We start from the raw sequence: 21,204 nt of genomic DNA on the forward strand, positions 1-21,204 counted from the left end.
GAAACCACGCCCACAACTAACTCAGCTGGCCGGAGCTTCCGTCATTTATCCGTAGTGGTGTATCGCGTCATTCAGGCAGCCAATCAGCACAGAGCCTCATTATCATAGCCCCGCCCACTCAGAATCCTGCATAGATAATGAGGTTAGAGAATGGGATGATAAAGACATGGCTTAGAGGCTGAATTTCTCATTTATTTAGCAAAAACAATCAAAAGCTTGTTTTTAAGACATTCAAGGCCTGTTTGAAATAGATATTAGATGCCATAATAGGTCCCCTTTAAGAGAAACAAATGGATCGCTGCAATTCGTAGAAACAACTGGATTGCAGGCACCGAAACGTGGATTTGTGGTTCCCATTTTGAATCAGGTAATGTTGGATTTTTGGGTAGCTAACGTTAAACGGTCAAATCATAAAGTTCGGTGTCCTCATCACTTTAATTTCTACAACAAATCCTGTCTTGAAGTCGGACCAAGCGTCAAGACTTTTGTATGCCTTCAAGCTTTGCTTCGTGTATTTCCCCAGTGTAGAAATTAAGTACATATAAATATCAGGAAACTGGATTCGTGGCCAAATATTAATGTCCATGGACCACTGGTTCTTGGTAACTGTACCAAATATTAATGTCCATGGACCACTGGTTCTTGGTAACTGTACCAAATATTAATGTCCATGGACCTCTGGTTCTTGGTAACTGTACCAAATATTACTGTCCATGGACCACTGGTTCTTGGGGTAACTGTACCAAATATTACTGTCCATGGACCACTGGTTCTTGGGGTAACTGTACGGGTCACTGTCAAGTCCAACTGCCTTTAATTTAAGCCGATAATCAGCTGTTATCCCGTCTTCTCCACTAGTTGCAGCTGTTTTTTCCACTCAGTGTGAGTAAGGGGGCTGGTCCAGTGGGGAAGTGACGTCAATGCAGACCCTCTATTTTGGTAGACTCTTCTGAAGTATCTTTGAGAGTTCCATCCTCTCTTCTTAGACAGTTCAAGTTCAAACAGCTCTACAGAGCCGGACTTCTTTATACTCTCAGAATCATCCTGGTGTATTTTGGCAAATTCCCAGATGGCATGTGTCATGTGTCTTTTATTGAAAATGGGCTTCTGCCTGTGGCTGCTACGAGAAAGGAACCTGACTGGTACTGCCGGTCCTGCAAAAACTGTTTCTGTTCTGTAGGGCAGCTTCTCCATCTCATCCATTGTTAATACGCTGTACTACTGAGTACTTACTAAAATAACTGAGTACTACTGAGCACTTACTGTAATAACCTGCCCTACTCTACTGTCACTCTCTTCAAAGCTGCAGTGCTGCATCTCATCTTCTGCCATTCACTGCAGTCAAGTCCATCACATCTGCTCGGTCTACTTAGTGGTCTCTGCGTTCCCATGGTTACGGTAATGCATTGGTGGAAGAATTCTCGGTCTCAATAGAGAAAGAGCAGCATGATGTACTGAGTTTTCTTTATGTGCTTGCTTGAAAAAAAGTTTAAAAATGAAATAAATAACAAAGTATAAAGAAAATAACTGGCGAGCTCATCGTAGATACAGATAACATGTTTGCTGTTGCTTTTGTCGTAGTACCTTTTACATGTATTAGAACACTTTTATTCAGTAATTTACACACTGCTTTGTTATTTTAGGGGACTGATGTACACAGGTGAGGAAGAACTTCATTCAGTTCATTATAAGACAGACATGAAATGAAACAGTAACGTGGAAACCTTCAAAGGTTCTGGGAACTTGCTACATGTGATGAAAACCAAGTTTCAAGGCACTTTGACATAATGATCCAATTCAAGTCTTTTTGACTATATTGTTCATTAAGAACTTGTGAAGAAGGATAATGACACTGGCACTGGTCACCAGTGTCACTTAAAAAACTAAAACTGGACTATAATTTATTGTATATGCCTGCACTTTATGTTTTGTTTACTCCCTCACTGTGGTGTTACCCACCAGTCTGGCCTTCGGCAGGAGGGTCCCCCCTGATGAGCCTGGTCCTGCTCAAGGTTTCTTCCCTCCTAAAGGGGAGTTTTTCTTGCCACTGTTTGGCTTAAGGTTTTTCTCCCACTAGGGGAGTTTTTACCTGCCATTGTTTATGTAATAACTGCTCGGGGGTCATGTTCTGGGTATGGGTCTCTGTAAAGCGTCTAGAGACAACTCTGTTGTATTAGACGCTATATAAATAAAATTGAATTGAATTGAATTGTTATGTGTCTGTTATTTATTTATTTATATGTGAAAAATATACTGAATGCACACACTGTTACCACCGTGACAAATTCCTATGTGTTTAACACAAATGGCAAATAAAAGTAATCTGAATCTGAATAATACAGAAGAGTATTAGGGGTCATGCAGGAGAAAAAATATTTGAGAGGGGAAGATTTTTTTTATTGTGCACTTCGAGAAAAAAGTCGAAATGTAAAAAAATGTCCTTCTCTAAAATATTATTCTTATTTTTCTCCTGCCTTGCCTGGACTATAAGCCGCACCTGTATATAAACCCACTTTTATTTAAAAAAAAAGATATGCAAGCCGCAGATATTGATGTTGTTAGATTAGATATTTACTACATGTACAGAAGGATTTTGAACTGTAAATGATGTACATGTTTGTACCTAAATAGATCCTTTCCTAACAGTGTCTTTTAACACGGCAGCAACTTTGCTGATTAAAACGGGACAGAACCAAGAGAAAATAACCAGTATTTATTTATCTATTTATCTGTTTGGAATCTGCTTCTACTTCTATCTGCTAAAGAAGAAGTAGCGTATTCTTCTTTGCATTTATTTAGTCTTAGTTTTTATTCTAAGTCCGGTTAGCACTCCCCCGAGCGGTGGAAGAAAAATCCACAGAATAGCCGCACCTTTGTATAAGCCGCATGGTTCAAAACCTATGAAAAAAGTAGCGGCTTATAGTCCAGAAAATACGGTACATATAATTAAATAACTAATCTGTTATTGTTATATGTTTATTATATTTGCATTTATTTTTGTTGATGCAAAACAAACCAAAGAACGAAAGAATGAGAACCCCAGATGCATCACATTCTTCTTTTACTCCTCAGTAGACGGTTATTCATGACTGTATTACCACTCACGTGCATCTACAAATCAAGCTAAATATCAAATGCAAACTGGACCTGGTGACTGTGGCAGGGTGCAGGATTGGGGCGTTGTCTGCAGGGGAGAGAGGGAGTGCGGGGGAGTGGCGCACAGGTGACGCGGCTGGAACAGCTGACGGTACACAGGTGAATCTAATCATTCTCTGTGTATTTCAGTAGGGTGTGGGCTCTGGAGACGAGAGAAGGACGGAAGCAGACCAGAGGGGACAAGCAGCTCGGCTGACGAGGCCTCTGAATTGTTTGTGCACGAAACAAAGAGAAATAAAAGTCGTTGCAAAGATCCCGGTGTCCGCTGTCTCTGTGACCCCCGTAGCATCCACCCTGCTACAGTGACATAAAATAGTAGCGGTAGCTGCAAAGGAGCTGGAATATGAAGAAGCACCTGTAGCTGAGCACAGTTGCACAACAGCAGTGGAGCAACTCAAACAGCTGTTCTAACTGAAGACAAGCTGCCACTCGTGTGCTTGCTGTCTGTTCTGTAAATGGAGGAGATGCTCCTGATCCTGGAAGATACCGTTTTCTCTCTAACATAACTGATGAAGCACTTTCAGCTGGTTACAATTTTAAAGATCAAATCCCATATGAATTAAATTGTGTTTACTTGCAAACATAATCTTGAGATCCTCTTATGTTAATCTTACAGAAACATAATTAGTGAAGTACGTTACGAAGTACGAATGTTGTGTCTGACATTTTTATCATTTGTGTGCAGAGCTTTTAGGTTATACACCATCTACTGTAATAGTGAGCAATAAGGTTGAGCCCGTCCACACAGTTACATGTACTCAGACAATGAGTGCATTTACATGGGAAGTTTAATTCCTCTTTAATTCAGAGTTAAAATTAAATCCGATTTAAAATGAGTAAAAATTACCATGTAAACACCTAATTCTGAATGAAAATGGCCATTCCGAATTAAACTTAATTCCGAAGTAAGTGGCTGGTTTATTCCAATTTTAAATCCGAATAGAATAATTCCAGATCATGTATTCACTCATTCCTCTTTAAATTAATTCCGGTCTTTCTTTCTGCTCGTTCCCTCGCCCGTCTGTCTCCACGACGCTTATATTCCTGCTGGGCTGGTTTTCCAAACAAAGTTTCAAGATGGCAGCACGCAGTAAACGCTGGTCAAGAGCAGAGACCATTTATTTAATAAATATCTTGGAGGACCTGGAAATAATTAAAAGAACAGATGGAAACAGGAAACATCAAAATTGTGAGCTTTTCAAAGTTGTAGCGGCTAAGTTAGTTTTTCTTCCAGTAGTTTAACTTCCGCTCCCCCCCCTATCCAATCAGAACCTTCCCAACCCCCAGACCTGTAGAGGAATTGGATAAAGCCGATCAAACGTGTTTTCCGTGTAAACCTCAATTCGGAATTACTATTTCCATGTAAACTCGAAGGAAAATAGTTTAATTCGGAATTATTTAATTCGGAATAATTAATTCCGAATTAAAAAACATCATGTAACCGTGGCCATTGTGACCAAAGCCCACAATGCATTTCAAAGGGGTCTTCATATTCTGCAATGACAAACTACTTTAATAAACTATTTTTCTCAGCAAATACTTTAGTTAGATGACTAGCTACTTCTTAAAGGTAGGGTAAGCAATTCTATGCAATTTCCAACCTAGAACCATTTTTGTCACGCCCAAAATAAAACATTAGCTCCGTAAACTGGAAACAAACGGACCCAAACCATAACAGACATTGCTCCAGCCCCTCACTGACCGGGGAAGGGCTTGTAACTTGTGATTTTTAAAGAGCAATGGAGGGGGACGGACCAGCAAGTTTGCTGTGTTTTGTTTGCTCAAATATCAACAGATATTACACCATCAAGAAATCCCTTACCCTACCTTTAATGGCACTACTCCTATAAGCTAATAAGCTACTTTTAAAATAAATGCTACCCAACAAAACTGTGACGACGGAGAGGTTTGCTACATAAGCTATGTTTGAAGGTTGATTGGTTGGGAAAATTGGTCTGATTCACCGCATGAATCGGCACAGATTACTTTTGTAATACTGTATTTGACCCGGTCTTTGTACGTTTTGACCGTATAGAAACGTAATTCTTGCCATTGTAAGAATGAGATGTACCTGCTGTACTCTACTACCCTTACTTTTAACAACTTGCTTTTTATTATTTTACCTCTTTTCTTATCATTTTATTTCATGTTATTTGTTATTTACTGTTTAATTGTGTCTTGCCGCTTTTAATGTTGATGTAAAGCACTTTGAATAACCTTGTGTTGAATTGTGCTTTACAAATAAACTTGCCTATGTACCATTTTTGTGGTTTCAAGGTTTAAAGTAACACCGAGGTTTGGCCCTCCTCATCATCCTGCAGTTCTGGGACAGAGTATTTCACAGCATCTTCACAAGTGCAAACTTGCCAACTCCCCCCCAGTGTGTGGTCATTTCTCACCTGCGATCATGTCGTCCACGGTGCTCATTTTGAGCAGCACCTGCTGGATGAGGCCCACCTCGGTGCTGGTTTGCAGGTTGCGCACGCTCTTGCGCAGTATGGCCGTGAACATGCTCCAGATCTCCGCCTGGCACGTCACCTCGCAGTGGGACAGCAGCTCCACCATGCAGCCGATGCTCTCCGCCTCCTGGATGATGAAGTTCGTCTCCAGGTCAAACTCGCCGCCCACCAGCTGGGGGGAGGGGGAGGGAGGAAGAGGAGGAGGAAGAGGAGGAAGAGGAGGAGGAGGGCAGAGAGTAGAAATGTGGGTAGGGGGAGGAGAAAGAGTGACTGATTTAGTGAAGCATTTCATTTTTGGTTTCCAGGAGACATAAGTGTTCTGATGGATGTTGATTGTAGTTAGGAACACACACACACACACACACACACACACACACCTGCAGTAATTGAGATTTACACAAAGACGTTCATAAACACTCCTTTCTGGTCCACTTGTCCTGGCCAGCATGACTCAGATGATGCTGCATTTTTCAGATGGATTAAAAATGTTCCATCTCTTAATAGCTGCAGCCCTGTAATTACTTGTGAAAGTACAGCCTACGTGCGGCGGTGCCTCACACGCACCGCGCCGACAAGAGCGTACCCACACACTTCACCCTCGCCATACTACACTGTCCAGGAAACGGTAACCGTGGCAACCAGCAAGCTAAGCAAGCCCCACTGAAGTTATAAAAATAAGATGGAACATAGAGACAATAGATTATGAGAAGCTATAAAAATGTTATTAAGTAAATCAATGGTATAAAGATCGTGACCACTGTGACGGTCGGAGAAAATAAAAATCCATACACCGGGTAAAAATCAGTTTTATAGTGAGATGAGTAAAAAGAGAAGACTGTGTTTCTTTTCAATAATGATCAGGGCTGGGGATCGATTCAAATGTCAAGAATCGATTCGATTCCGATTCTTAAGATTCAGAATCGATTATCAAGATTTGATTCGATATTGATTTGGGTTAGTGTTATTAAAACTGTTTTTTGAGCTGTTAAACTTAAACTTTATTTTTTATTTACTGTTTGTTTGTTTGCCTGTTTTGCTTGTTATTTCCGTGGATCATATTATGTATCCATTGTTTACTTGTAAAAGTGAAAAATTAATAAAAATATTGTTTGAAAAAAAAAAAAAACACTAATCAGTCATGCACCTAGAGAGTGGGAAAGGTTTGTATTGTAAATGTTTTATCACTTCAGTCAAAATTATTCCCATTTTGTGTAAGAATGGCTTTGACGTGAATTTAATATGCAAATTAAAATCTCTGTAATATCTTAAAAAAAACACCTGATGATTCATTAAAGTAACATCAGTAAAGTCCGGGGGTTGGCTCTTGCTTCTCCCAGCCACAACACACTTTCAAGATGAACGTCACCTTTTAGCTCCCACAGTAACATGTGTTGCGTCGCTTCAATCTCTAAATTTCCTGTCATGTGTTCTGCAGAAAAGTGCCTTCCTTCATCAGCAGCCAGTAATTCCTGAGTACTCCATCATGAAACATCATGCATGAAGGTTTTGTATAAAGGAAAATCACGAGGAAGGAAATCACAGGAGGCAATGGGAACCACGACCTGGCAGCATGATGGTCAGTGTGAGGACCGGGGCATTTCTGTGTGGAGCGTGCACGTTCCCACTGTATGAACACATTTATGTTAGGTGGGATAATGTTTCTAAACTGACCACAGGCTCTGTCACCTTGTTGTTTTTTACTGGCATTAATAACAATACTGGATACTTGCTATATGCAACTTTGACATCAGAAAACCTGAACTACAATGATTATTAGCAATGCAAGCACTTATTCCATGTTGCCTATTGATAATTCTTGATTTCTGTCCCAGAGAAATCTTCAATATGAACACTTTTATGTCATATTTATTCTCCTGCGTCGATGGATTGATCCAGTTTTAGACCTCAGGCGCCGTCAATAACACACTTGTGGCGTTTTTCCACTAGAACCTACTCAGCCCAACTCGACTCGACTCGGTTTGGTTCTTTTCCACTAGGGGTCTAACGTGTCGAGTAGATACTTTTCTGTATCTATTCTGCCGAGGTTCTAAGCTGCTGAGTCGGCTGTATCTGACATCATCAAACTACAGGCCACCGATTGGTCGGGGGGTTGGAGTCAGACGTCTGAGTCAGGAGGAGGAAATCAGAGAAAGAGACTCTGACGGATTCTTGTTCATTTTATTCAACCAGCAACGGCAGCAAAAGTCTGTTTCATGATCCAACTCTGAGGTGCAGATGTTCATAAACCTGGTGCTGAGGAGAGAATTAAAAAGGGATCTAGACGGGCGATAAGGAACGACCAGATCTACCAGGTACTAGTGGAAAAGTGCCATTACACAATCCCCACCGTCATCAACCTGCAATTCTTTTGCATTTGCACGGAATAAAAGAGACTGGAAATGGAATAAAAGGAGGAAGAATTGAATCCATCCCAACATTAAATTTCACCCTCTGGGATTCACAATTAAACCCCCGTGTAAGGAGCGCTGCTCCTTCCCTTCAGAAGACGCTCCATATGCGCAGAGGGAGAGATCACAGAGAGCATTTCTAGAAACCTGCTCAGACATACGCGGCAACTTGAAGACAAAAAGATACCTCTCTAGGGGATACCTACACATGTACACCACAAACATAATGTCTCTGTGCTTCCTCTTCCCGTTTGGAACATCACAGCCAGATGAGAGGGCTGATGCAAACAGCTGCAACAACTTGAGCCTTGTGACAAGCAATACGGCAAAAAAATGGAACATGACCGCCAGAGGCACGGTGGGAGTAAAAGGAGGAAGTGTCTATTGTTAATATCTCTTTTTTCGTTACGAGCAACTGGCGGTTTAAAACTTGAGCAACCTCCACAAAGAGACACCTGGAAATATAAAAAGGAAAAAATAAGGTCAGTCAGACGGAGAGATGGATGTGACTGAAGAGGTTTTCAGTATGAAAATGGCCATATCAAATGCTTGTTCTCAATTTCACATCTTTACAATGAGCTCATTATTTGTTTTAATTGGTCTTTTAGATGATGTATAAATAAGCACACTGCCTAAACAGCAATGAGGCTGATCGTAAAAAGCCTAATCGCACTTGAGCGCATTCCAGCACCATGGCCATCATGAGCACCAACAAAAGACTACTAATTAGTTTTATAGGGAACATGATTCTTTTGCATAAATACCCGTAACCTTCAATCTCTCTTTTCATCCCACTCTACGCGTCCACAATGTCAGTCTAAACCCATAGTGGGGAAACTCTCTCAGACGTTCCATTAATCACATCAGAGGCCTCTCCTTCCCTTCCACGTTCCCTGCTGGTCAAAGGACGCATGGCGGTGCAGGGGGACCCTCCTTCTGCTACATGCCTCCGGATAAAAGGGCCAGGCGGGGCTTCTCATTCCCTCCTCTCAGGCACCGACCTCACTGTTTTTCTTGGCAACTGGCTGAAGATGTTTGTTTTGGCAGAATTACGCCGATGATTGCTCCCCGAGCGCACCGCTCATCCCTGCATGTTCCATTCACACACATGCACGCACGCACGCAGCAACACGCAGACGACGAGCAGGGGAACCAGCCCCGATGTCAAACAGCTTGTTGTACCAGTTGCTAAGGAGGTGACGAGCCATTTCTTCCCATGAATGTTCCATGATATCAGAACATTTGACAGGTAAACACTAGCAGTGCAAGTTGGTGCATGAGAGGAGGAGTTTGCATGTATTGATATTCATATAACCTTTGTGTGTGTGTATGTATGTATATGTATATATATATATATATATATATATATATATATATATATATATATATATATATATATATATATACATATATATATATATATGTATATATATATATATATATATATATATATATATATATACATATATATATATATATATATATATATATATATATGTATATATATATATATATATATATATATATATATGTATATATATATATATATATACATATATATATATATATGTATATATATATATATATATACATATATATATATATATATATATATATGTATATATATATATATATATATATATATGTATATATATATGTGTGTGTGTGTGTGTGTGTGTGTGTGTGTGTGTGTGTGTGTATATGTATGTATGTCGTATCCAAAAAGTGCATGTGTATGTGTATATATATATTTATGTGTGTGTATGTGTTATATATGTATATATACCTGTAGATATGTGTGTTTTTTGTATAGAAATTAAATAAATTTTGATCATAATGAAATATAGTTTAGGTTTACGTTTTTACTTCGTTAATTATGATGGATGCATGTTTTTATTTTATTTTTTTTTTCTTATTTACATTTATTTATTATCGATTATTATTATCCTAAAGTTTCTTTTCTCCAGATAAAGTTCCGACTTCTTGCCTTCAATCTAACAGTTTCGGTGGTTCTCCCGCCTTCCTCAGAGTGACACTCTAGGAGTGGGATATCTATCTGAAGACATAATGAACACAATAGAACTATTGATTATTATTGTTTTGTTTTGTATTCACTACTGTTTCATGTTCGAAAATAGAAATTTCAATTTCAAAAAATGTCAATTTCACATACAAAGCACTTCACAGGATTTTCTATTCAAACTCAAAACTCATTCAGTCACTGTTTGAAATGTAAGAATAATGACTAATCTAACGTTTTTGAGTATATCTGAGCTCACTTTGCAGTTGCCACTTTACTTCCTGTCCCCACTCTGCAGTAGTAACTAAACTATTATAACCTTTCTTCCTCATATCTTCTCTCTAATGCTGTCCTGGCTGGGTTGGTGGAGCTGCTCATTCAGACCTGAAGGGTGCTGGCAGCATTCTGACTGTGTCAAGGGAGAGAGGAGTGAGTGCCAGAACCGTCTTCACAGCACAAAGAGCTCCGATGAGCAGGTTGTACCAGCCAAAACCAGCTCTCAATAAGAGCTTGGTAAAACAAGCGTCTCCTCTGTCCATCGGAGCCTTTCTCATGAGCAATACTTTCAAACAGCGCCCAGCTCCAAGGTCAAAAGGTCCTTTCAAGTGAAGACGAGACACGGCGGATGCATTTGTTTCATTTATAGGACTGCAGAGGTCACTTGTAAACAGACTTAAGATAGTGGACATTTTGAACATTTTTCTTTTTTTTTTATCTTTTTATTTCGAACATGCATGTTAAAAAAAAGAATACAAAAAAGTAAAAAATAAATAAAGTACAAATAAACGACAGGAAGAAAAGTAAAGAGCTACATCGTCAGGTAATGAATTCATATGCTTTGCTCATCAGCTGCTTTCTGTTGTAGAAGACGTTGGGTTTAAATGCGTCGTTAGCTGCTTGGATCCCGGTACGTGCTGCCGACTAGTAAATATTTCACTGATGAATGTCCATGGGAGTTTTACCAAACTATATACACACACATCCAACCCTAACCCTTACACAGGACGACAGTCGTGTCAGTCGCTTCAGGAGTGACATGTGGAGTTCTAGTGTGAAGAGTTTTGCTTCACTCACAAGAGTTTCCTCACATGCGGTGGATGCTACCGCTAAAGCTTTCACAAAGCTTAATAATTCATAATTAATTTTTATTCTAAGATTTAATTCCTCTTTCCACAGGAAAAGTAAGGTTTATAGTTTACAACTTGTATCAACTCTAAGAGAGTGAAATATCTGCTGTGTTGGTGACATGTTGTACATTATTATTACCACAGGAAAGATAAGCTACTAAGCTACACTTACTCTTTATAAACTGAGTCTAAGTCGTCTCTAAGAGTCTCTAGAGGGTGAAATATTGCACATTGAATCAGCCTGCAATAAAACAGTCAATTCATGATACTTTCTCATCTCCTAATTTTTATTCCTAATAATACAAGTGTTGTGTACATGAGACAACACTATTGACGAATTTATGGATTTCACGCTGTGATCGGCAATATCGGGATCAGCAGATACTGATTTTGGAGATCGGTTATCCGTGATCGGCCCTCAAAATCCTGATCAGTGCATCTCTAATACATACCATAACCATCGTGGTGGCTTGTGGTTCTCTGGTTGCCTGTTTTTATGGAACCAGGGCCGTGTGCGGTGATGGGCACAGCCACGGATCGGCCAGTAGCAGATATAAGACGTTCTGGGTTAGACGTCACATAGAATAGCTTGCCCTACCTTTGGGATTCATAATCATGGGATATCTGATACAATCAAAGATTTAAAAAGCAAACAAAATAAAAAGGCATGTAGGCATAGGGATCATGCGAATGTGTTACACACAAGGAATGTGTCCTCAAACATGTTTATTCATATTTCATTGTTGGTGTTATTCTTTTGTCCCTTAACATGGCTTTTTAAGTGTAATTAAACTATAAAACACTTAACTTCAGCAGCTGTTTTAAATGTATTTTGATGGGTGTTTAATTAATTCCAACAGTAATTATTTGGTTTTAAGAGAGAAGAAAAAGCTCTCATTCTGCCCATTGTGCAGCTCTGCAGTGACACATCAAACAAGCCATTACTGCCTGATTGCTTTGTGTGCATTTTGAATATTGGAAGATTATCCAGGCCAAACCTGGCAAAAGAGGCACCTGTTGCTCATTACGGCCATCAGAGATGAAAGGTCAGATAGGCAAGAGTTTGGTCAATGGCCACCTCTTTTACATTCGATTGAGCCGTTAGAGCCGGCTTCATCAATATGCAACTTCAAAGCTCTTGGGAGTACGGAGAGGTGTGGCCACCTCGGTGTGTTTGTTTGCTGTGTGTGCGTTTGAGTGTGCGAGTGTGGCTCATTACTCATTTGTGTCCCCTGAGTGAGTTGCGGCTATTCAGCCCTTTTGTGCGCAGAGGAGACGAGAGGCCCATCTAGACATGAGATCACAGATTATATACTTAACGCTTTGCCAAGAGGGCTCGACCGAGCAATAGGAGAGCAGGACTGAAGGAGGGCGAGGGAGGAGAAAAACAAGAGAGGGGGATGAAAGAGAGAAAAACAAACAAGAGAAAGGACGGTTTGATCTGTTGAAGATGGATGGGAGAGCAGCGGCGTGTACAGAGGACCGCGATCAGAATACGGGTGTATTTGTGAGACTAAATGGGAGAGATTGAGCGCAAAAGAAAGTGAATGCTTTTCTTATCAGGCTGGCAGAGCAATTTTATTGCCTGGAGCTTCACAATGTGCAGTGAAGGGTTTAGTGCTCCACTGATGACCGTAGCAAATCTCTGCAAAGATATAGATTATGCTTGAGCTAAACTGGCCACTAAACACTCAATAATCCACATTCTGCTTTCGGCATGACCTCATTTTTGGTAAACAGCATTGATAAGAGCAGCAGTTAATTTTATCACCGGCTCAGATTCATATTCAGAGGATGAACTTCTAATCTTGTTTTTTCATAGCTATGCATTACAAATGTATGTGGGCTTGTTGGCCTTCAAAATAAGGATGACTGGAATATTCAGGGTAAAAAGAATAATAATAAAAAGCCTGCTATTGTGAGTCACCAGAAAATGCACAAGGGGTTAGCCTTTAATTGCCTTTAATTAATAGCAGTGTACTGTTTAGGATATCTGACTAAGCCGATGGAAATTGTCGTCATTGGCAGAGCTTTAAAGTTTCTAATGTGAGCAATTTTCTCTTCTGTACGGTGGCAACAATGTCTCAAATGTCATTTCTAACACCGAAAATGTCAGGACTTTGAACAAACAAAAATTGGATGGTTTTAACAAAAATGTCTCAAATTTAATTCAATTCAATTCAATTCAATTTTATTTATATAGCGTCTATTAGGAATTGGCGATATTTTACCGTTCACGATATACCGTCAAAAAAATTCCCCACGGTAAGAATTTGTCATCTCGCCGTAAAAATGATAAATTCCTGTTGATGACGTTTTTGTGTAAAGATGATTTATGGTTCTGCGTTTAATCCACGCAGAGCCTACGGTGTAGGGTGCGACGCGCACCGTACGGTGCGTGTGCGTGAAGGAAGGAAGGAAGGAAGGAAGGAAGGAAGGAAGGAAGGAAGGAAGGAAGGAAGGAAGGAAGGAAGGAAGGAAGGAAGGAAGGAAGGAAGGAAGGAAGGAAGGAAGGAAGGAAGGAAGGAAGGAAGGAAGGAAGGAAGGGAAATAAAGAAAGATGAGCCTGAAAGAAAGAAAGAAAGAAAGAAAGAAAGAAAGAAAGAAAGAAAGAAAGAAAGAAAGAAAGAAAGAAAGAAAGAAAGAAAGAAAGAAAGAAAGAAAGAAAGAAAGAAAGAAAGAAAGAAAGAAAGAAAGATATGAGCCTGAAAGAAAGAAAGAAAGAAAGAAAGAAAGAAAGAAAGAAAGAAAGAAAGAAAGAAAGAAAGAAAGAAAGAAAGAAAGAAAGAAAGAAAGAAAGAAAGAAAGAAAGAAAGAAAGAAAGAAAGAAAGAAAGAAAGAAAGAAAGAAAGAAAGAAAGAAAGAAAGAAAGAAAGAAAAGTGTAACAAACATGGCAGAAGGCAGATCTGAGAGCTTGAGTCATTACAGTTTTGCAGTACCGGTGTAACTCATTTAATTTTTATTAATTCAATTTAATTGGTGTAGTTTAGTAGCATTCAGTATTCTTTTAGAGCAGTGTTTTGGGGGCTCCAAAGACTGAATGTGGTGATAGATTTATAGTTATAAAGGTGGAGTTGAATTGGTATTTTTTTATCGTCATTTTTATCGTTATCGGGATAAATGCCAGAAATTATCGTGATCATTTTTTAGTCCATACCGCCCATCCCTAGCGTCTATTACAACAGAAGTTGTTTCTAGGATCTTTCCAGAGACCCAGTACATGAACCCCCAAGCAATTATAACATAAACAATGGCAGGTAAAAACTCCCCTAGTGGGACGTCAAATGTCTCCAATGAACATGAGATGTATGGATGGATATGGCATATGTGATTAGATGAGAACATCGGTTTCTAACTCTTGCGAGAGAGAAAGTGAAAGGGAGCGATAGAAAGAGAAAAAGTTTGGGATGAGGAGTTGAGACAGAAAAAGGCAGTGTGTCTGTGTGTCTTTGTCTCTCTGATTGTAATCAGCAATGACATGTTGACTGACCACAGCCTCCAGATAAAGAGAGGAGAGGGGGAATTGGGTACTGGACTGCAATTCCCATGGGGCTTTGCACAGATGGCAGACGAGACAAGACACAGCCCCCCCACATGCATGAAATCCATCTCTATCACACATGTCTGCAAAATCCACATGATCAGCAATGAGTGTTTGGATTGATCAAAAAGTTACTCGGCAAAAAAGTCTAAATGACTCCAGAATCACAGCAGTAATGTTCATCGAAGGATAATGCAAAAATAAGGCTGTTATTTCATAAATGGATAGAAGAGTGGTGTGAGCAGGTACAAACCAGTCAGACCACACTGGCCTGGGTATCTATTTTGGATAAAAACAATCACGTCTTGAGTGACTACGCACTGTGAATTTAAATGTTTTGCACTGGGAGAGGGATCAAATGAAGCCGACTGAAAAGCTGATCGAAAAACCATCTTTGGGGAAGCTAATCTAACCAGTGTTTCATTCGGTAAACAAAAGACAGCATAACTGAAGAAAAAAATAAAAAACAGCGAGAGAATCAACATTTTCAATGAAGTGTGAAAGTAGTGGAGAAATTGATCTCTAAATCAAGTCAAAACTCAATAGGATGAAGTGATTTGTGAGGTGGGCTTTCAGCCTTGAGTTGAAGTGACAGGCTTTGTATGTTAGATGATAAACGCTGTGCACTTATAAAGCACTTTTGTAACCTCAGTTCCAGACAGCACTATTAATGGAAGCTCACTGCTCCTAGTCTAACTAGTGAGGGCTTAAAAGCATGTGTTTGAAAGATGTATACTTACAAATAAAGAATATTATTATCATTGTTATTATTGTTATTGTTGTTATTATTAGTAGTAGTAGTATTATTAGTATTATTTGTGTCCTCTATATACAGTATTTGCAACTTTGTTTCTACATACCCCAATAAAGGTTTACTATCTTGCCTAAAGAACGTGGAGAAGCTGAGAACTGAACTGCCAACCCTGGTTATTTCACCTCCCTCACACATCCATACAAAAATGCTATCAAATGAGTTAGATCAAATCTTGGTGAAGAAATATGATGTATATGTATATTTATATGTCCCACTAAGCGTGAGAGTGTAGGAGTGTTTCCCTGCCATTGTTTATGTAATAATTGCTTGGGGGTTTATGTTCTGGGTCTCTGCAAAGATCTTCTGTTGTAATAGACGCTATATAAATAAAATTGAATTCAATTCAATTTAATGTACTATATGATATAATTTTATCCTGAAAAGACACCTCATTTTTTAAAGACTTCTATCATTCAAAAATATTCAAAAAATAAAAATACTGCAATACTTGTAAGAGAATAGCTGAGAAAAAGATATCAGGGATCAGAGGAAAGCAACAAATCTCCATCCAGGCCCTCTCTGTGACAGGACTGAGACTAATGTGCCTGTACAGCATCTCCTTTCATCTTCCCCCTATGCTGGTGGCTGCTCCAGACTTTTATAAATCACCAGGAGGAGAATTTAAAAAATAAAGTCCAGAAAGGTTGAAACAGCCAGTGAAAAATATGACAAGCTACACAGCATAGACATCGCATTTTTTTATAAACACGTTTCATTTTCCCATCAGGAAAATGATGATTAGGGCTGGGGATCGATTCAAATGTCAAGAATCGATTCGATTCTGATTCTTAAGATTCAGAATCAATTATCACGCTTCGATTCGATCTGATTCTATTCCGATATTGATTTGGGTTAGTGTTATTAAAAATGTTTTTTCAGCTGTTGCATGAATTACTACAGTATATGGCTGTGTAGTTAGTATTGCAAACAGAGGACGTATGAAATCGCTTTTATTTTTTCCCATTTTTGATAATTTGATTTTTAGCATTTTTGGCAAATGTAACTCCAAGACAGTATATAAAGCAAAGAAATATAGACAATTTATGCAATTAAATCTGAAAACGTTAATGTTTTCATACCTTTAAAGATATTTAAAGGCAAAAACATGGCACTAGTTATTCTCGTGTCCAACAAAACATTCCTTTTTAGGGCATAAACAAAAAAAATACCAAAAGTTGTAATGTAATGATGAAAAAAATAAATCGATCTTTGGACATATGAATCAATTTTTAGGAATTAATATGAGAATCGATTTAGAATCCGAAAATCGATTTTTTTCAACACAGGCCTACTGTTGATTATAGTTATCAACAAGCTTTGTTACCGACGCTATTGTCATTCCTCCCAAATATAACCATTCAACCTTAAAAAGTAATCAGAAAGAAATAAAAGTTGGTTGGGAGTTTCTTTGTTGCACTTTAGAAACGTGTGTTTTACATATTTTATACGCAAATACCATATTTAAACTAAAGCTCTTCAGTTGAGCCCTTTTAGAGCATTGTAGGATACAGAAAATGTCATCTTTGCATAAACATTGTGGCCCATAAGCAAAGAAGGCTTGTTTCCAGTCCCCTGATGGGATCCTGTCAAGGGCACTTGACAGGATCACAGCAATTTAGAAAATAAGTGAACAACTTACAGTTGCATCTGATTCAAAACAATGACATCTGTGTTCTCAGTGCGAGCAGCTTTACCTTGGGCATACTTTCAATTAAAAAAAATGGCATGAATATGTCTGAACATACATCAAAGGAAAGCAAAGCTATTGAGCTTTCCCATGCTTGTCAGTTTCTATTAAAACTGCTAGAAACCAAAGAGGGAGAGCTGGATAAAAGAGGTCTAAGAGAAGGCAAGATTGGATACCTGCTGTTTTCTCACTTTATAGGAGCCTCTCACAAGTCTCTAGCTCTTTCACGCCAGGCTCAGAGTGCCTTTTCCCAAGTCCAACATCTGGCTCACAACTTGTGAAAGTGCAAGAATGACACATACACACTTCTAACACAGTCAACAAGAGCATACATACTGCACATATTGTCAGGGTTTGACACTTCCTGTTTTATTTTGAAGCCCGTGTCTTTGTGTTTGAGTTCTGGTTTTGACTTTCCTGTTTCCCATCGGCCCTGATCGCCTGCACTAGGGATGCAACGGTTCTCGGTATAAAACCAAACCGTTCGGTTCGCCCTCCACGGTTCAATACGCCCTTGTGTGCCGCAGATTTTCGGTTTTGCCATTAATTTTGCTATTAATGCTTTACAATCGTTCATTGCTAAAGATTTGCAGCCCTTTTCGGTGGTCGGAGATGTGGGCTTTCGTCACCTAATGAAAACACTCCACCCACGTTATGTTGTACCTCCCGCACACATTTCAACAACGTTATCATACCGATGGTCAAAGCTAAAAGGCACTTTAACATTTGAAAGTGTTTTTGTTTACATTTTTGTATGTTTACATTTTTTATACATATTTTATACTACTGTATAGTGTATACAGGTACTCAAGGAATAAAAGGCAGTTTACCATTTAAAAGTGTTGTGTTCAGTAACTGTTTTACATTTGAAAGAGTTTCTTAAAGATATGTTATATTATTGTATTTAGTATAGTGTGTACTGCACTAACTGTACTGAGTTGTCAAGATTAAGAGGCTGTTGACTTAAAAGAATTATAGTAATTTACATTTTGAAAAGTGACAAGCAAAATAAACAGATCATTTTGGGAAAAAAAGTACTCTTTATGCACATAACACATACCGAAACCGTAGCCCAAAAACCGAAACCGAAACGGAAGCGAACGGTGGACTACCTGAAGCGAACGGTGGGCTACCTGAAGCGAACGGTGGACTACCTGAAGCGAACGGTGGACTACCTGAAGCGAACGGTGGGCTACCTGAACCGAACGGTGGGCTACCTGAAGCGAACGATGGGCTACCTGAAGCGAACGATGGGCTACCTGAACCGAACGGTGGGCTACCTGAACCTGCCCCCCTAGTCTCACCTGTGTCTCGTTAACCCTTGTCTGGTCTTGTTTTTCCCTTGCTCCCTACTGTTTCCTCCCTCCGTGTTTCCCATGTCACGTTCTGTAGTTTTTCATGTTCTGGGTTTTTGTGGTTTTTGATTCTTGTTCGAGCTCTGGTTTTTTTGTATCCCGCCCAGCAGCGCTTTTTGTTAATAAATCATTGTTTTTGAGAACTCCTGCCTCCTGCTTTCCTACATCTGGGTCCGACAACCATCAATTCACAACACATATACGTAATATTCAATGTGCAGGAACTTTTTAAACAATTCATTGCGAAGAGTATTGTAGATTTTAGTCATTCACACATGCACACACACTCAGTTTGTCACCTACACATTCACATAGAACACAAGTAGGAAATTCACATGAATGCATGTGCACATGAGCAAATATAAAGAAAGGAAAGATTATTGAGGATGCGGTCTTCTGAAAATAATGCACTAATAACAAGTTGCAATGGCATGATAAGCTTGTTACAAAAAGCCTGTTTGCTGTTTCTCTGTTCTGCTTTTCTTTAAGCTTCTTTTCTTTCCACCGCAGCAAGGAAAAGTAGATAAAAAGCAGAAAGGGAGGCCGCAAGGAAGTTAGGTCAAGCATTATAGACAGGCTCAGAGAAAAACAATCCAAAGTAAAAGTCATAATGGCCACGGTTGATGATGTTTTTTAATTCGGAATTAATTATTCCGAAATTAAATCATTCAGAATTCAACTATTTTCCTTCCGAGTTTACATGGAAATAGTAATTCCGAATTGAAGTTTACATGGAAAACACGTTTGATGGGCTTTATCCAATTCCTCTTAAGGTCTGGGGGTTGGGAAGGTTCTGATTGGATAGGGGGGCGGACCGGAAGTTACGTCTACCGGAAGAAAAACAAACTTAGCCGCTACAACTTTGAAAAGCTCACAATTTTGATGTTTCCTGCCATCTGTTCTTTTAATTATTTCCAGGTCCTCCAAGCTATTTATAAATAAATGGTCTCTGCTCTTGACCACCGTTTACTGCTGCTGCATCTTGAAACTTTGTTTGGAAAACAAGCCCAGCGCGTTCTTGTTGAGAACTGGTTCCCAGTGTTTCAATTCCTTGGAATCGTTTGCCTTTTTTGCATCTACCGCTAGCTTCTCCTTTCATCAAGGCAGGGAAGAGTTTGACCCAGGCCAGAATAGATGAATGTCACCAAGCAGTGACTAAGTTTGTGGTGTCGAACATGTTGCTGGACATTCTTGTGTAATTGCCACAGAATCATTTGTTGTATTTAGTTAATTTATACAGAAGAATATTTATTTTACTATTATTATTTTATATTAAATACATATTTTATAGTACAAATAATTTTGTGGGGACCCCCTGGCACCAAGGCTGGGGGCGTCTTAAGACCTCACTTGTATTTTTTTGTTCAAAGATATAAAACAAAGTCGACGCTAATAAACCTGTTTGTTCTCCTTTCTTCCAAATGAGAATCGATAAGAGAATCGATAAAGAATCGAATCGTTAAAGAGAATCGAAAATGGAATCGGAAAAATCTTATCAATTCCCATCCCTAGAATTAGGTGTTTGCATGGTAATTTTTTAATCAGATTTCATTTTAATTCTGAATTGAAGAAGAATTAAACTCTCCATGTAAATGCACTCAAATGCGAATGTTTGTTGTGGAAGTAGAGAAATGATGATTGCAGAGAGGAGATGGAAAAATACAGCGGTCTCATTTCAGCACAACGGACAGCTCCTTTTCTCTCTGCTGACAGATACAGGAAGAAGCTACAAAGGAAACCTTGCACTGGGCTGCATCACTACTCTCCACAAAACTGAAGCTGGAACTGCTGGATGAATACCAGCAATACTTTACCACAACCAAAAGTCTATGGCAGCATAATAGCATAATATCACGAATATTAAGATTCAGAGATCTTAGAGTTTTCCTGTTTGCAGATGCTGTAGGAAAAAAAACGCATCATGCTCATTGATAATATATTCTGGAAAAAAAAAAATTCAGGTCAGAAATACATGCATTTATATACCCATAACAGGGATTGAGGGTTCCAGCAAAGTGATCACAAAGCCGACTTCATCCAAGTGCAGTTAAAACATTTTTTTGTTTTTTTTTAAACTGCCACCTGATTGGACAAAGAGGCTTAGTAACGGATCTAGCAATAAGTCCCATCACATGCTGTTAGGTCACAAACAAAAAACATTTTTGCCTTTTTGTCCTACAGAACACCACATGATTTCCTCTCTCTCTCACACACACTCTCTCTCTCACACACACTCTCTCAAACACACATGCACACATGCACACACACAAAAAAGGGAATGTTTAGAGAAAACACTTTCTCAATCACCAAACTAAGACCCTAAACCAGAAAAGTTGACACAATGTGGAGAAGGCAAGTCCAAAAGGTAAAAAACAGAAAAACTTCCACAAACTTCCACAAAGTGATTTCCTTGTCTCTACTTTAAGCTGATATGCTTTCATCCAATGTTACCTATGTCCTTGACAAAAGGAAGTGATTTCTCAATTCAAGTTTGGAAAAAAAATTGAATTGTTAGATTGGAAGCAATAGTCACAATCACTATTCACACAGTATACAAGTATAAAGTGTATAAATGTTAAAAGAAGTATAATTCACACTTATTACAATACTGCTCACAGCATCATGCAAAAAATATC

General features: G+C 39.0%; 1 protein-coding gene across 11 annotated transcripts in view; it reads right to left on the minus strand.

Moving 5' to 3' along the window:
• LOC133459446 (neurobeachin-like) overlaps positions 1 to 21,204 on the minus strand; it is a 176,825-nt gene that overhangs the window by 132,479 nt on the left and 23,142 nt on the right. For all 11 annotated transcript variants that reach the window (XM_061739381.1, XM_061739380.1, XM_061739382.1 and 8 more), the window contains exon 2: positions 5,556 to 5,787. In XM_061739381.1, coding sequence (XP_061595365.1) covers positions 5,556 to 5,787 — 232 coding nt within the window. The remainder of the gene's footprint in view (positions 1 to 5,555; positions 5,788 to 21,204) is intronic.

Source organism: Cololabis saira, chromosome 14 (genome assembly GCF_033807715.1).
Source record: "Cololabis saira isolate AMF1-May2022 chromosome 14, fColSai1.1, whole genome shotgun sequence".
Classification (NCBI taxonomy): domain Eukaryota; kingdom Metazoa; phylum Chordata; class Actinopteri; order Beloniformes; family Belonidae; genus Cololabis; species Cololabis saira.